The sequence below is a fragment of the Peromyscus californicus genome, unplaced genomic scaffold (assembly GCF_007827085.1).
Source record: "Peromyscus californicus insignis strain IS unplaced genomic scaffold, ASM782708v3 Scaffold_23__1_contigs__length_62951481, whole genome shotgun sequence".
In the NCBI taxonomy this organism is placed as follows: Eukaryota; Metazoa; Chordata; class Mammalia; order Rodentia; family Cricetidae; genus Peromyscus; species Peromyscus californicus.
In genome coordinates, this window is record NW_026294534.1 from 11,081,358 (window position 1) to 11,098,803 (window position 17,446).

The 17,446-nt window shown below is 41.5% G+C and overlaps 1 protein-coding gene across 2 annotated transcripts in view; it reads right to left on the bottom strand.

The window, feature by feature from the left end:
• The window catches only part of Csmd1 (CUB and Sushi multiple domains 1), a 1,596,844-nt gene that overhangs the window by 310,755 nt on the left and 1,268,643 nt on the right, over positions 1-17,446 (bottom strand). For both annotated transcript variants that reach the window (XM_052751771.1, XM_052751770.1), the window contains exons 13-17: positions 16,047-16,229; positions 15,075-15,401; positions 13,559-13,753; positions 8,762-8,900; positions 5,710-5,897 (exon numbers count right to left, since the gene is read on the bottom strand). In XM_052751771.1, coding sequence (XP_052607731.1) covers positions 5,710-5,897; positions 8,762-8,900; positions 13,559-13,753; positions 15,075-15,401; positions 16,047-16,229 — 1,032 coding nt within the window. The remainder of the gene's footprint in view (positions 1-5,709; positions 5,898-8,761; positions 8,901-13,558; positions 13,754-15,074; positions 15,402-16,046; positions 16,230-17,446) is intronic.

A 17,446-nucleotide genomic window follows, 5' to 3' on the forward strand; every position in this document is an offset into this window, starting at 1 on the left:
TGTAAGTACTGGGCCTTTCCCGAAGCTCAGCAGCATTCTAATATCCTTGGTAGATGTTTCTTGGGGGTCGAGCCATCCTGGTTATCCTCCCTAGGTGTTTCATAAACGTAAGCATCGTCCCACAATAGGAGTTTCCTGAGGGCCAACACCATCTTAGTTATCTATGGTGAACATTTTCTGACCATGGGAATCATCCTGCTTATATACCCTTGGCATTTCATCAGGATTATCTACAGTAGTTGTTCCTAGCATCAGGACCATCCTGCTATCCATAGTAGAAGTTTCCTAGCATCTGGACCATGCTACTATTCACAGTAGGAGTTCTCCAGCATCAGGACCTTCAACCATGCCCATGTAAACACTACACCTGGAGAAAATTCTCAGGCATCCATGTCCTTTGCTGAAGCACACTGTACTCTGGATCTCTTCCAAGTTCATCCTTGTGTTTTCCCTGTCACAGGAGGAATGGGGTGTCCTCACTCTCAGAGAGCTCTTGGAGTTAACAACTATAAACAAATGAACAAGTCCAGGGCAGGCTGGGAACTCCATGAGCTTACAGAGGTTGGAGGAATCTAGAAACCACGGGGCTCTGACCTAAGCCTCCCAGGGTTCAGCAGAACATAAAATTCAACATGGACTTTCATAGTCACAGTTTCAAAAGGTGGAGGTGGCTGAACCGTGAGAGGACAAAAAGCATATTGAAAAGAATTGCATTACTTTTACCAATAATTATTGTCCTTCAATGGTCCTTCTAAGTCCTTAAAAACAAAGGATCAGGATTCCCACAGATGCAAAGCACAGTAACACCGGATGCCAGGTAGCAGGTACTGTGTGGCCGGGGCTACCAAGGGTGAACACTGGTCTATAGAATTCTACCCGTGTCTTGATGCCTTTCTTCTCCCCTCCCTCCCTGCTCTCTTCCTCCTTCCTCTCCCATCTACTCCCTTTCTAACTCCCCTCTCCTTTCTCTTCTCTCCCCTTTTCTTCCTTCTCTTCCCTTCTCTTCCTCTTCCTTCATCTTCTCACTTCTCTCTCTCTTTTCCCATCCCTCTTTTCTCCTCACCCTTCTCTCCACTCCTTTCCTCTTCATTTCTCCTCCCCTCTTCTCTCTCTCAGTCTCTCCTCTCCCCATTGCCCTTCCTTCTCCTCTCCTCTTCACTCTTTCTGTTCTCTCTCTCTCTCTCTCTCTCTCTCTCTCTCTCTCTCTCTCTCACCATACACACATCCATTTTCTTGTTTTTGTTTTTTGCTTTTTTTTTCAGAGCTGAGGACTGAATCCAGGGTCTAGGCAAGTGCTCTACCACTGAGCTAAATCCCCAACCCCTCACACATCCATTTTCTATGGAAACAGTCTTGACACTCCTCACCTGAGCAACATGCTCCCCATGGCTGAGGTGAAAGCAGCCACAGGATGATGCTTCATATGACACCAAGCTGTGTGCTTGTGAGGAATGTTTACAGTGGAAGCCAAAAGGTATAACAAACCCCTTCTCATATAAAATTTGCTTCAAAAATAGAAAAATGTTAAGGGGAAGCAAAACAGAACTTTGTGTTGGTTGTTCTTCAAAAGTATGTCTAGAGATACCTCAGAAGTCATAATGGGTGGTCATACACAAATTAGCTTGTTTTTTTTAAAACAAAAACAAAAAAACCCAATAGTACAGATGTGAGCTGAGAGATGTGCAAATACTGTGTTTTAAATGTGGTGTGTGTGTGGGGAGGGTAGAATTACAGTCATGAATTTAGTCATTAATTAGCCTAAAGCAGGGCTGGTCCAAGAATTCCTACAAAATCCAGAAGTGGGAAAGCACAAGACTGCATACATTGTAGCTTGTGTACTAACACACAGCACACACACACACACACACACACACACACACACACACACACACACACACACACACTCAAAGGCAGAAGAGCTAAGGCAAGTCATACAATAAAGCCAGGCCTATAAGAAAGGGCTGAGATCAGTGCTAATCGGGCTTCCAGGGAGGGCATACACAGCAGTGTCCACTGTCATAGCTGCCCCTCACCTGCCCCGGCCTTAGCCTCCCCTCACAGGGAAAAGACAGATCAATAGATGGCTTTTGCAAGGAGGGATGCATTTCGATGCTGTTCTGTTTCTCAGATGAAGCATACACATGCTGATATTTGACCTAAATACAATGCAAACCCTTCTTTTCAACACACGGCCTCTAGGAACAGGTGACAGTGAAATGGTGGGCTTGTTTTCACAGTCACTGTTGTGTTGTTCACATTCCCATATGTTTGATGTGAGTCTTGCTGTCAGCTGTCAATCTTTATGAAAGCTAGGTGTTGGAAGAGTGTGTTGACTTGAGCATCACAGTCACACTGGCATAGTCTCCTGAAGGGTTCAAGTTCCACAGGGAGTTTTTACTGCAGAGGAAGGAGTCCACCAAGGGCTTCAGCAGACACACCTGTCAACTGTGCACTGTGAAGCAGGTATGACTTGCCTTGGCTCTCCTGCCTTTGACTGTATGTGTGTGTGTGTGTGTGTGTGTGTGTGTGTGTGTGTGTGTGTGTGTGTGTTAGTATATAACCTATCGTGTGTTCGTGTGACAGAATATTTGTGTAACTATGTAAAGATGTGCTGCATTTGTTTATGTTGCATTTGTTTAACTATGTAAAGATGTTCTGCATTTGTTTAACCGTGCAAAGATGCACTTGTTTAACTATGTGAAGATGTGTTGCATTTGTTTATGTTGCTTAATATTTGTTTAACTATGTAAAGATGTGTTGCATTTGTTTAATTATGTAAAGATGTATTACTGTTTTATCTTGTCCATCTAAGGCATGTGGTTGGTCTGATAAAAAAGCTGAATGGCTAAGAGTGAGAAAAGAGGTAGAAGCGGAACTTCTGGGCAGGGAGAGCAAGTAGGAAGAGGAATTTAGTGAGTCACCATGCCAAGAACTGGTCTGAGGACATCAGGGCATGCTGGAAACAAACTGTTCCTCCAGACACCTGCAGGTCAGGGTGGCCCTGGGATGGACTCAGGGCTCTCAGAGAACACTTAGTTCTCTGTGTCCCAGGGACGTAGTAGCTACAGCATCTGTGCTGGCCCAGACCACCTGCTTTCTCTGAAGATTCTGCAGGTAACTGAGCTTCAGGCAGTTGATTCTGGGCTTTGTTTGCTTTTCTTATGCTTATCCACTTCTTTGGCTTCCTCCCCCTTAGTCTCTTTCTGTACTCAATTGAGACAAATGATTAGAGGTGGCAACACCCCAGTTTAGTGTGCCATCCTACTTACTGAGGACACACCCCCCGCAAAGCATTAGTGCTCCAGCACAGAGGACTACACAAAGAATGTGGAGTACTTCTAGAAGGGTTCCTAGTGCACAGTATTGATATCTAGATGCATATTTTAGAACATCTAAATAGAGACCTCTCTTCTACAGCACAGGTCCATCTCCAGCTTGTCAATAAAACAGGAAGGAAGGTTCTAGATTCCTAAGCACTAGGACTTTAGATATTCACACAAATCTCCCGGCTACAAATACATCATGATGAAGACAGTTTTATTTCTCTTTTCTGCTGAGACAAAGAAGGAAAACAAAACAAAACACTGTGGGCAGATCTATGTCTTAGGCCTCATTAGGCCATGTCATATTTGTAAGCCTATGGCAAATTAAAAAATTGCCACCTGTCTGTGTACCAATGAAGATAGTGTGACAACCACCAACTCACTAATAGTGACACCATGTGCAATGTTTTAATGAGAGTAAGAAGTGGAACAGAAACTTATGGGCACACTTCCTGTCTATTTTCTCCATGGAGAAGAAGAACAACATCTTGAATTTCAGTTACTCAGGTGACCAGATGAACTCCACTTTCAATCTTACTTCAGGAAAATGTTTCCCAAGTGCAGTCTTTGGAACACAAAAAGTGGGGACAGAAGGAAGAAATGTGCCATCTGCACCTGCCAGGGTCCCCAAAGATTGCTTTTGTTTCCTACAGGTCAAGTCTCTCCACTCCAAGGAGGGGCAGAAGGGAACAACAGGGACAGGTGTACTTGGTCATCACAGACTGGGATAACTGTGGTGTCTACATGCACACCTTCCCTCCAAGAAGATATATATAAATCCCAAGAAGAAACAAGATGGCAAACTTCTGATCTCTTAAATGTATTTTTTTTAGGATTTATTTTTATGTATGTAGATGTATGAATATAAGTTAATGTATTATGTATGTGTGGATATTTGCCATATGTAGAGGGTACCTGAAGAGTTCAGAAGAGTGTTTCAGATTCTCTGTAGCTAGAGTTACTGACAATTGTAAACTGCCAGATGTGGGAGCTGAGAACTGAACTTGAGTCCTTTGCAAGAGCAGCAAGTGCTCTTAATTGCTGAGCCAGCTCTTCAGTCCTAACTCTTAATTTTTAAAAAGTGTTACTTTGAAATAAATGTCATATATAGGATATGATATATATATGTATATATATATATCACAATTAAGTTTTAATAAGTTTGGAATTAACCTGTTTTTCATTAGTTGTCAACCTTTTAGTAGCAGAGTTGAAACTTATTATTATTCATTTTTAATAAAAATAACCTTACATGATCATGTTTATAACCTTACATGAACAAATGTTTATATGTGTAAAACACAGGGAAATGATTTCTGAATACCGCTGTGGCTGGCGAGCAGAGGTTCTGGGCAGAGGTTAGCAGAGTCCGTGATGGAAGAAGAGGGGAGTTCGGAATAGATGAAAGAAGATGCATCTATCCCATTCATGCATTTATAAAATTGTGTGTATATGCAATATATAGCTGTCATTAAAATGTAAGCACTTTATTTTTTGGAAAAGGCTCACAATAGGAATGTCCTTAAATATCCTGCCCAATAGGACTATGGTTCTTTTGGGGCTGCAGCAAGCCAGGTCAGTCTCCCTCTTAGCTCTGCTGTCTTGTTAAGGCATTCTGCAGCAGCTTTCTTCTGTTTTGTTTTCGGTTGACTCTTGTTTAAAACACAGTTCTATGGGGAATCCCCCCTCCATTGGTCCCCAAGTATATTCATATAAATATGGCTGTAAAATGATACAGCTTCACTTTATGACTTCAGAAGCTGAAACTCGGAGCCAAACTGGAAAGAAAACTGAGCCTGGCCTGCTGAACGCACTGCATCCATCACGGCCTACCAACTGTTAACTGTTCTCAGCAATCACTTGGCATTCACTAAGCACAGCTGGGTTTTAATTCCTTCCCACCTCTGATCTAATGTTCGCCACCCTGGAAAACCCATTCACGTGATCTCACAGACCAGGGTGTTCTGCACAGTACCCTGGCAACTGACCCCACTCAGTACTCAGGAAACAGCTTCAGTAAAATGCTCTCTCTATATGTATATATAATGTGTATTATATAATATATGAGGGTGTATGTGTGTGTAATATAATAATATAATAAAATAGTACTATAATAGAATATATTAATTCATTTTGCACTAAAAAATACAATTTATCATTTAATGATTATAACATTTTACTTTGTAATAGGCAATTGATATTTATTAAGGAGCCTAAAGCAATCTCCCACCCTCCAAAACACTCTGTAGGAGACTTCTTGAAACTGCTTGACAGTCAGTTGTCCAGGGAATCTGCCCATTTGTCTTCACACTTGAAGACATACACAGGTACGCCAATCACCTGGTATACAGTGTATTGCCCCGGGAGCTAGCCAGCGGCCACTTACTTTCATAGTGGATGAGGAAGCCAACACTAGCCCGGCTGCTGTCCGTGGTGAAGAGCAGGTACATGTAGTTGCCTGTGCTGATAAGGAACTGCGGTGCCTGGGTGCCATGGTACTCTCCAATCAGTGGGGATGAACTGGCTGGCCCATCCCGTACTTCCAGAGTATCATAATTGACTTCTGTCTGGAACCTGAGGAAAGCCATGCAGGGTCATGTCAGCTTGCACACCTGTCCAACTGTGTCACTCCTAGTGAAAACTTCAAGTGAATGTAGCAATTGAAATATATATTATATATGTGCATTTTGTATTGTTTGTGGGGAAAAGACAGTACATTGTAAATGCTCTATCATATTTAATTCTCTGTAAAACAGGCTATAAAGAAGGTCATTATCTACCACTGAAGGAAAACTATTGTGAACTACCTAAGTTCCCTTAGATAAATAGATGCTGAAGACAGATAAATGATGATGGACAGATGTTAGATAGATGACAAATGAAAAACAGATTATATATAATATGTATTTATATACATTACATGTAATAGATGCTAGTCATGTAATTTGATGGTAGGTTACAGATAGACAGGTAGGTAACAGATGAAGAGGGACAGATGATGTGTAGATACAACATTCAGTAGTGAAACAATCATTGATTGTGAACTTTACACTATTATTCCAATTCTCTGTGTAACATATTGTAGATACCTTGAAATAGACATACTGAAGAGGAATGTTCCCTTAAGGAAAGAGGGACTTCACAGCACATGGTATTTAAATATCTTCCCTAAAAACCACACTGTGCTTTTTTTATTCACACCAACTCTTGAGGGACCAACACTGAGCAAGCTGCTACTTAGAAACTCAGTGATACCATAACGATTTGGGAAAGTCAGAACGGCTTCCAGATAGTTTTTATCTCTGCTTGTATTTCCAGTGAATCCAGCCTACAATTATATTTATATAAAGCTGAGGCATCCAGGTCCCATTGGTGCAATGATGGCACCATTCTGGGCACTGAGATAATTTCCTAAACAGGCCCATCTTGTCCTCCAAAGCTAACTCAGATTCCAAATGCCTCTTTTGGCTCTGAGGGAGCGTCTCAGAATTTCATGCCTCTGACTCACTCAGTAACCGAGCCAAATGTGTCTCTGAAGCCAGGCCACCATTCTCCTGCTGGGTTCAGACTATTGCTAGGAATAGAGAAGCTAGCCAGGGAGCTAGCTCAGTTTATTTGCACATCTCCACAACAGCAAAAAGATGCTGAACCTCATTTAACAAGACTGCATGTCCATCATCAATGTGGATGTTCCTCTGCAAAGGCACAGTAATGGTATGTTTTCTAAGCAAACTAGGCTACACTTTGCACTCTGTTCTTCTATACAGAGCAATGCAAATAATGTGTCTCAGATGGCTAGATCAGAACAGGATCTAAGGCTGGTGGACTCGGGCCTGGTGTAGCCAGCTTCGACTTTATTACTTTTAACACCTGTTCAAAAGGTGCTGTGATTTATCACATATTTGAGTTCAAATTTCAGAAGTCTGCAGAAGCATAGAATCTTACATTTGGATCTTGAATATTCATGGAAAATCTTGCACATTGTTTTTAGCTAGGGCAGTGAAGACTGATAAAAACACACATTGAAAACTGTAAACTCTCAATGCTTATCATGACTTAGCAGTCTGGCAGCTTTGCATGGCCAAACCATCTGTGGAGAATCCAAACCTTATTTGCACAGATCCACTATCAGCTCTGAACCAAGAACAAACTAAAACTGTGCTATGCAGTTCGTCTTTGAAGAGCTAAGTTCTGACTGCATCTAGGCTGAATGTCTAAAATTTACAGGAATATTAGCTACTCAAATAGAACTTACTCAAATATTATACCAAATCAATACTGAAATAATCACACGATGGAAAATATAGCATGAATCTTCCTTCAAGCAACAGAAACTAGACAGTCAATTGGGACCATGAAATTAATACTTTTACTAAGTGATATAAATCTGGCCTGTTTCTGGGATCATGCGGTGTTTTATTCAGTTTTTCCCCAATTCCAGAAAGTATAAGAATCAGTAGGAAATCAAATTTCCTATATTGAACACTTCAGTTATTTTTTAATGATTAATGTTATTTTGGCATGGTCATTCACTAACAGACGCTGAGCATATTTCATTGTTTGGAAGGATTATGCTACTAAAAAGTAAGGCCATCCAACAGAGGTATGGATAATTATAAATGAAAAATACCTAGTAATGATTGTTCCACTACCTCTTTAAAAGTCCCTAGTCCTGATTTTTTGAATTGTTGGAAAACAAGGAAGAAAATGTCACACATCTTGAAACAACACATTAGGAATATTGCAACTCAGAGCACAGTCTTGTTACATCATTCAGAGATTGAACCTGTAGTGTTAACCAAAGGTTACTGCCTTATTCAAGTACAAGGTTTTTATGCAAAAAAAAATAGTTTTCAGACATAAAATTGATTTCAATGTTGAGAACAAGACTAAACAGTATCCTCACTTTCACAGATTATTAAACATGTGTTCATATCACTAAGCCAGACTGTGTCCCAGTCACAGTGGCTCCCAGGCACTGGAGAGGCTCTTCATCTACTGCACTAATCCTGCTGCTGGCTCTGCAAACTTTGGCTGCCTTCAGGTGCTAGCAGCCTCCCCAGAACTGGAGAGGTCTTTTCTGGGCCACCATGGAGGGTGCAAAAGGTTCCAGCAGGATGGGGAGCTGCTTCCAGGGAACACCACATAGCAAATAGAATTCTCCCAATTCCAGGTCCCAAATCCATACTCTTGGGTAAGTCCTGGACAATGACCATCCAGTGTGCCTCCCCATCTGCAGCCCAGAGCTGAGACCTCATTGTGCCCATGGGATAGCAGGACCATGAGAACAGACAGCATGGGTGTGTCAGCCCCTGGCCCTTGGTCCATGATCTTCCTTGGGGCCTGAGGATGTTCATGTTTTAAGCTCTATTGACTTAACACAGGAAGTGTAGCTGTAACTCCAGGTTCCAGAGCAGTGGGAAAGGGTTTGATCTCACCTGTCAAATGTTATTTTGATGGAATGTCCTGGCTTTGCTTCAATGATCCATTCACAATTTAAAGAATCTTTGTAATATCCCGGCCATCCTGGAGGTAAGATGACCCCACTAGAAGCTGTCAGGTGCCCACCACATGGAGCTGGAAGAGGACACACAAATCTGTCAAGAAAAAAATCAAGTCTAGGAAAGCACACCACAGCAGCCTCGCACTAGAGGTAGGCACTGTGTAGTCAATCAGTCATTCATGGCATCAATGTTTACATCAAACCAAACCATTCTTCAGGAAACCTTATGAGATAAAGCCAACGGGTATATCCCACCTTCTTTCTAGACTTTATCATCAGACTCAGCAAGGTTTCGTACTATAATACTCCAGATATATGTGAGATATCCATGTTAAGTGGATGTACAGGGAAATCACCTACACTCTGCTGAGGCGCGTGCAACCATTTACCCACTTCTCACACAAGTATCTGCTTATCTACTTTTGATCATCTCAAGTCTGAAATTGAATGTTCTGAGATGGTGAGCTACTCTGTCAATTCATGCCAGGGTGTGCACTCATTGTGTTAATTACTCACAGATGACATACAGTTGTTATAAAATACAATCAGGGCTGTCAAATTCATGAAGCAAAGTGCTGTTTCTTTCGTGGCCTTTTGTGACAAAATGACCTGTTACTACAGAGAAAAGGGCATTTGAAAAAATACACATTAGGATTAGAAATCTTTATGGCCTGAAAGAGTGCTTAGATAATATTTTAATATCTAATTTTAGATATTTTAATATTTAGTACAATAATATCTTGGGTAATTTATTTACATATTCCACTTTTTGTTTGGATCCTTGTTGATAGTTTATGATTTTGCTGGAAAAGTCATCGATTTCATAAGGTCTTTAAACTTTTTTAGCTTTATTTTTAACTTTATTGTCCTGGAGTTCATGTTTTTGTGTGGACAGTTATTTTTCCCTGAAAACCTGGTGCTTTCACAGATATCACTGAGCCACAAAGACGGATGGGGAGGAGAGGCTGAACTAATATATAGAGAGATCTGCTTAGCTAGAAGCTACATAGTTCACAACAGTGATGGTCTTGGCTTCCAGAAATGTGCCAGAATGGTTTGTGGGAGACTCTATCTGCCTGAAGTTATATTGTTACTACAGTAACATTTGTCTCTTGTGAACCTGTCACTGTTATATTTCCTATGCTAGTGTTCTCATCGGAACCACTGGACCTTCTCCATTGGTGATCCCAACAAGGGACTGCACTTGAATTACTTTTTAATGTTGGCTATTATTAACTTAACCCTCTCATTGTTTTTGTCTTTCTTTTGAATTATTAGTCAGTTTCTAGATTGTTATCTTTCTGTCCTTCTTTGGATGCCCGAAAATATTACACTTTGAGCATGGACTTAGGTGTGCTGCCTCAAATCTGGGTGTGCTCCCTCCCATCTGGGTGTGCTCCCTCACATCTGGGTGTGCTTTCTGAAGTCTGAGTATTCACATTCATATCTGTATGTATTTTCTTACATACAGGTATTCTTCACTTCTTAACGTACAGCCTCACATCTGGGTGTGCTCTCTCATATCTGGATATGCTCTCTCACATCTGAGTATGTTTCCTCAAATCTGGGCATAGCCTTCACATTTGGATATGCTCCCTCACATCGGGGTGTGCTTTCTGAAGTCTGAATATTCCCTTTCATATCTGCATGTATTTTCTTACATTCAGGCATTCTTCTTCACTTCTTAATGTACAATCTCACATCTGGGTGTGCTCCCCCACATCTGGGTGTCTGGCCTCACATCTATATATGTGCTTTGCATTCTTCCTGACTGGAAGATTTACACTGTGCATCATTCTAGGTGGGCTGGGACTCAGGGTCCAAATTTCTCTTTCATTCACAATGAATTAGAGGGCACCTTTCCATCTTTACATATTTTCTTCTAGTTTTCTTCTTATTGTTATTCATGGTACTTTAATTCCAATATGGAAAGCCCTGTGGCTTACATTGATTTTAATTTGTTTATCTTTATTTTGTAGGTAACAATGTGGGTTATTTAAAGAGTCAATCCTGGAGAAATAAAAGGAACAGGAGTGTTCTATGAGATGCTGGGATTCTTTGTACAGAACTGTTTTGTAAGGGGCTTGACACTGCTTGCACAGAACCTTCTGTAAGGGGCACAAGAGGCTGCATATTCTGTAAGGCATGAGACAGTCCACATCCTGTAAGGGGCATGGGATTCTTCTTATCCCTCTCTTGCTGTTCTTGCTCACTTCCCCCTGGCTTGCCTTTTCTTCCTTCCTGGTCTGCTTCCTATCTGAAAGCCAGACTTTACTACCTTTCAGCAGATGCATCAATTGGGGACTCTCTTCAGCTGTTATCAGAGTATCCACCTGCTCTGCCAGAGGCTCATTTGCAGTCACTACTTGGGTTTCCTCGAGTAGGAAAACCTCCAGCCTCTCTCACCTATCACCATTCCTCTCTCTAAAATTTGCTTTGTTAAACAAACTCAGCTAGAGTGTGCATTCCACTTCATGGGGTTAGGCCTGACTCTTCCTAAAGGAGGAAGAGTCCTTTGACAACTTTTAATATAATTGACAGTTTCCCCTTTTCCCAGGCTTCTTATCCCTGCCTTGATCCGGCCCATTTACTCTCCTTGTCCTCTCAGGCAAATGCTCACCTAGCAGCTTACAATGTATTCCTGCACAGTCTATTGCCCACGGAGGCACAAGGATAATTGTGGACATTCGAGAGCAGAGGCTAGAGCCTTGTTATCTTAAACATCCTTCTCAATAAATCACTCATGCTTCAAAGTCAACAGAAATGCTTGGCTGGAACAGTGTCTGCAAACCAGATTGCCCATGTCATCAACCCACAGTCCATGCTTATGGAGGACTGAAAACTGTCCCAACATTTTATAAAATGTGACATTCAAAAGTTACATGGTATGTGTTTGATAAATCAAAGTTCTTTTATTATGGTGAATTTTGTTTTGAGTTCTGTTCTTTAGTGTTGTTCATTTATACCCATAGATCGTATCCATAGCTCACCAAAGTGGTAAACAATTTGTGGAAGCAACTAGAACACTGTTCTACATTTCATCACAGCCCCCAAAGGCAAAGAACAGGACCTGGTTAGATACATTCTGCCCCTGAGTCTCCCCATGCTCCAGTGCATGGCCCTATACATGTGCACATACAGATCATGGACTTGGTGGGTTTCAGAAAAGGGGTACATGAAGTTGGGAGGGAAAAGTGGTAGGTGATAGATAGAATTATAGGGGAGGGAATAAGAAGTGGACTTGATAAAAATGTATTACATGCATAGGTAAAATTCTCAATACTTTTTATTTATAAAGCAACAACTATGGAGGTGGGACTAGGGCAGAGTAAGTACACCCCAACTAGACACACCCCCTAAAATATTAATGAACAACTATGGAGGTAGGTCTGGGACAGGATAAGTCCACCCTGACTAGACACACCCCCTAAAATATCAATGAACAACTATGGAGGCAGGACTAGGGCAGGACGAGGCCACTGTGCTTTTGGCTGCTCTTCAGAGATTAATCTTCACACTGAGTCAAGATCAGCTTAGACCTCCTGCAGGTCACAGGACTGGTGACAATATGCCATGCTTATTTCTGCCTTGTAGGGTGCAGGTGATGGATTTGGATAGGACAACAATCCTCAATTTGCATAACACTTTCTATTTACTTATTGAAAACAAACACGTATTCATATTAGAAAAACAGGAGAAACAGAGATCAGGGGAAACTATTTACTCATAACATTAATTAATAAATAGCTCTTAATACCTTTTAGCATTCTGTTAATATAAGCTACTACTTATTCAAATGTTTCAGCCATGGTACATCATGACTCATTTGAATTATACGTCCAGGTGGTATTTTAAGGGGCACAGCTATGTTTTAAATGGTTTTCTTAGCACCCATAGTTTTGTGACATCCGTTCTTTCACATGATAAGATTTCAGTAATGTTATTTTGATCTTACAAAGTTTGCAGTGGTGGGTAAGCCCTGGCATTTGGATACAACCTAATTACCCAAACAAACCTCATGGTTGAGCTTTTCTTGTTTCTAAGTCTTTGCTCTTACAGTTGTACAAATAACATTCATTGGCAGCACCATTTATTTTTTTTTTATTTATATATTTTTTAAAGAAATATTCTTTTTTTATTTTTTATTTTTTTATTTTTTTGGTTTTTTCAAGACAGGGTTTCTCTGTGTAGCTTTGCGCCTTTCCTGGTACTCGCTTTGGAGACCAGGCTGGCCTCGAACTCACAGAGATCCGCCTGGCTCTGCCTCCCGAGTGCTGAGATTAAAGGCGTGCGCCACCACCGCCCGGCTGGCAGCACCATTTATTGTTGATAGAATATTTGGTGGTATTGTTCATTATTCTGAAAATACAGGTCATGGCTCAAAAGACAAAAGGATTTGTAGGGCTTAGCATAAATTTACTCTGGGATGCTGTCATCAACTATTCTTGATGGCCACCGCCAGGAAACACCACAGTTCCCCCCATAGCCTTGCAAATAATCTTTCTCATTAACACTTTTAAACCTTCGATCATCATCTCAAATTGATTTTGCTTTTGAATTCCCTCTCAGAGTTACCAGCCTGAGTAAAGCCTTGGTCTTAGATGTCCAGCTTACAGACACAGATGAAGGGAGTCCCACATTTGAACCACTTCTGTGAGTCTTTGTTAAGGAAGCCTGGGAAAGGGACAGAGTCTGTTTGCTATCCTTCCAAAGGGCTGGGTTACAGGCTCACCTTCACAGCGAGGGACAGTAGAGCTCCAGACCACATTCCCATCTTGCAGGATGCAGGTGATGGACTCAGAACCCTGGGTCTTCACAAAGCCATCATCACAATGGAAGGACACAGAGCTTCCCAGCAGAAACCTGTCTCCAAAACGCCGTCCATTCACAGGAATCCCAGGGTCATGGCACTCATTCTGACCAAACGCTGAAGCGTGAGAGAGAAGTCAGTAAAATAAAAATGTTTAAATACTATTTACATGTCCTGGAAAAGGAAACATCATATTTATAAAACAACGATGTAACAAAATTCCATATCCATTATTCATAGATAAATCTATCAAGCCAATTGGATATCAGTGTAAGTGAGGAGAGGAAGAGGGAGATGGAAAGTGATGAAACCCTGTGCCTGTCGTCTCCATAGCATGTTGCTGGTAGAACAGGAAGAACACAGCACAGGTGTAAAGCATGGAGTTCAGGAGAACTCTGACCTGTTAGAGCTCTGCTCTTAGCCTAACCATGTGATGTGAGGCATAAGAGAAATCTTATGATCTAGACCTGTCTATTTTTGTTTACAACATGAGAAATATTAAGCTTATATCCCACAGTTACTATAACACTGATTAAGATAAATATGGCTAAATTCTAAACAATGAATAGTTCAGCATTACCTCACACTTACTTTCATAATTTCAAATGTTTTCAAAAAAACTGAAGCAAAGGGAAGTTAACTGCCAAATAAATATTCACGAAGTATCTCCAGGTACCATTATTCTTATCCCTAGTGCTTGATATCTGATACACCAATGTGTTTTTACCACAATGCATTGTTCTGCAGAGCATGCATTTATAGGTAAATATATTGCTTGATGAATGGAAGGATGGATGGGTTGAAGGGCAGTTAGATACAATGAATGATGAATAAACAAATGGGTAAAAGGGTAAATGGATTGATGGATAATGAAGGATAAATGGTTAATAAAGAATGGATGGATGTTTGGATGGGTGATGAAGGACCCATAGGTAATACAGGATGTATGTGGATATGAGAAGAGATAGATGGATACATGGATAGATAGATAAATAGATGTAGAGTGGGTGGATGGAAGGATAGATGGATGGATGAATGAATTAATAGATGGATTAATGAATGGATGGATGGATAATGAATAATGGATGGATGAGAAATGACAGATGGATGGGTAAATGCATGAACAGATGAATCAATAATGGGTGGCTGGAAGGACAGACAGATAACAGAGCATGGATGGATTGTTGCATGGGAAATGAGTAATAAATAGGTAGATGATGGAGAGAGAGAAAGAAGCTATGTGGAAAGCTCCAACCTCTACTCTAGGTATCTAAGGCACAGACCACATAGAGTCATCAATTTTTTGTATATCAGGATAATATATAATTTTGCTACTTGGGATATTTCTTTACAGTCGTGAGGTATCAGCCTTGAACTCTTAGTTCATGTACATGTTAACACTGTGGGGCATGAAGAGGTACTTGTGTGGCCCACTCACTGGTGTATGTGATGTTGAACCCTCTGCCAGTTGTGGAGTGATCCGACTGAAACTCCAGGCGTACTATGTGTCCACTGCTGGCCAGCTGTGCAGGCACCTCATTGCCAGAGAAAGTTCCAAGGACCGTGATGTCAGAAATTCCATCATCTTTGACAGCAAGGAAGTCAAACTGAGGCTCCACGTCAAAATCATTGAAGATGAGGTGAATTCGGCTCCCGGGCTCAGATATAATCAACCAGACACAGTTCATGTTGTTGCCATATTCCTCAGGATAGTTTGGTGAGAGGATAATCCCAGAGGATGCCGTGAAGTTGAAGAAACACGAAACTGTGGGGCATGAAGATAATTTCATACAGTTTTACACAGACCCAAAGCTCTGCCATATGAACCCGACTGCAGAGAACTTGGAATGACAATCCCACTGTTGGGGCCTCACAATGGCCCAACTACTCTGAGCTCTATGTGCTGAAAGAAAAATGTATTCTCCTTCACAACTGTAAGAAAAATGTTCAATTAGAGAGCATAGCTAGAACCCATAGATAATTGAGTATCAGTGTATCTGAAAACAATTCTATCAACTCATCTAAACAAAGTTGTTGCTATGTTTATTTATAAATGAAACCAGTTCCCTGTGGATGTGATACCTAAATTGTGATATCTGAAACAGTACAGTTGACTCTCTAACTGAATATTAAATGTCTACTGACACCTGGCTCATACAATCAGCTCATATTCAGGTGCTGCATAAGGTGCCCAAGTCCTCATGAGTTCTTGATGGAGATGGTGGTAGATGTCTTATCCTTTCACACGAAAGGCTCAGTCAGCTATTCTTTACCTAGCTGACAGGATCAAGGCATGAGCTGTTTTTTGCAGGGTGAGGAAACAGAAAGCCCTGCGCTGCCACCAAGGCTATCTCTCTGGCACACTCCCCTTCCTCCATAACTGATGCCAGACCCCAAGGGTGGTACTCACACACACAGCTCGGCTTGTTGCCTGACCACTGGTTGTTCTTCTGGCAAGTGATCACTCTTTCTCCCACCAGCTCAAAAGCCGCCTGGCACTCAAAGGTGAGCGTGTCTCCATGCAGAAAGCTACTGCCAGTCCGCTTCCCGTAGGCTGGGATGCCAGGGTCCCCACAGCCTCCCTTCTCAATTTCTGAGGAGAGAGAAATAAACAAGCCCCTGAATACTTCTTAAAGAACATGGTGGATGGCACAAATTCACCAAGGAAAGAGCTGTCTCCTTTGGCATCTAAACATTGTTTGTATAAACAGTTTCAAGGAGATTCTCAATTCCTTTAGTATTTTATTATAAAATCCAGGATAAAAGGGGCACATGACTGTGCAGATGTTCCAGACAACAGATGCCTTCTTCCAGCATATCTGGCCTTCTATCTGTCATTGCTCAGACTAAGACACAGCCATTAATTTAGTTTTCATCTATGCTTCTGGCTATGATCAAGGCGAGTAAGATCATTCAAGACCATCAGGATATTTCAGTCAGCCTAATCTATTTGAACATTCTTCCTCTTAAGTAAATAGTAAAACAACTGCTGGTGCAGAGTGAACCTGCTTACAATCTTAGAAGAAAACATGAGTTTGGACCTCTTTCCTCAAAATATCACTGCAATGAAGTAAGAGTATGAACACAGCAGACCTGTTATGAGTTTACAGACAGTATTTCAAAGGTTGACAATATAGAAGCTATTAGCTGAGGGGTAGTCTCCATTTATTAATTTGCAAAATAGTCTTGAGAGCCAACTGCTTGTGAGCCCCTGAACTAAGGGTCAAGGGAAGTCTGCCTGTGAGCCTCTTGTGCTAAGGGTCAGGGGATGTCTGCCTGTGAGCCTCTTGTGCTAAGGGCCTGGGCATATCTGCCTGTGAGCCCCTTGTGCTAAGGGTCAGAGGATATCTGCCTGTCTCTCCTGCCAAAACCACAAAGGCTCCTATTTAGAGGCAAGCCTGATGCCCCTGGAAGAACCCATGTCTGACACACCCTCTGCAAATAGTTAACAAGGTCTAGCAACTACCAGTAAGGCAGATTCCAAGGAGCTTCAACTACCACAATGTGTAGCTTCCTTCTGTGGGGACTTGGTGAGTAGAGTTTGCATTGTTACCTTATGCAGAACCTTGCAACGGTGCCTCAAATTAGTGACCCTGAGGACTGTGTCATACTCAGGAGGGAATCTTTGCTGCTTGATGAGATTATTTGAAGAAATCAAAAGAAAAGAAGAGGAACCTGCATGCACTGATTAACACAGCATCAAACCTCTGCTTCCAGAGATGAAGACAAACCTCTTTCTAAAGACATGGTGTCAAACCTCTTTCTACACAGACGGAATCAAGCCTCAATTCCAAATGGATTGTAAACGGG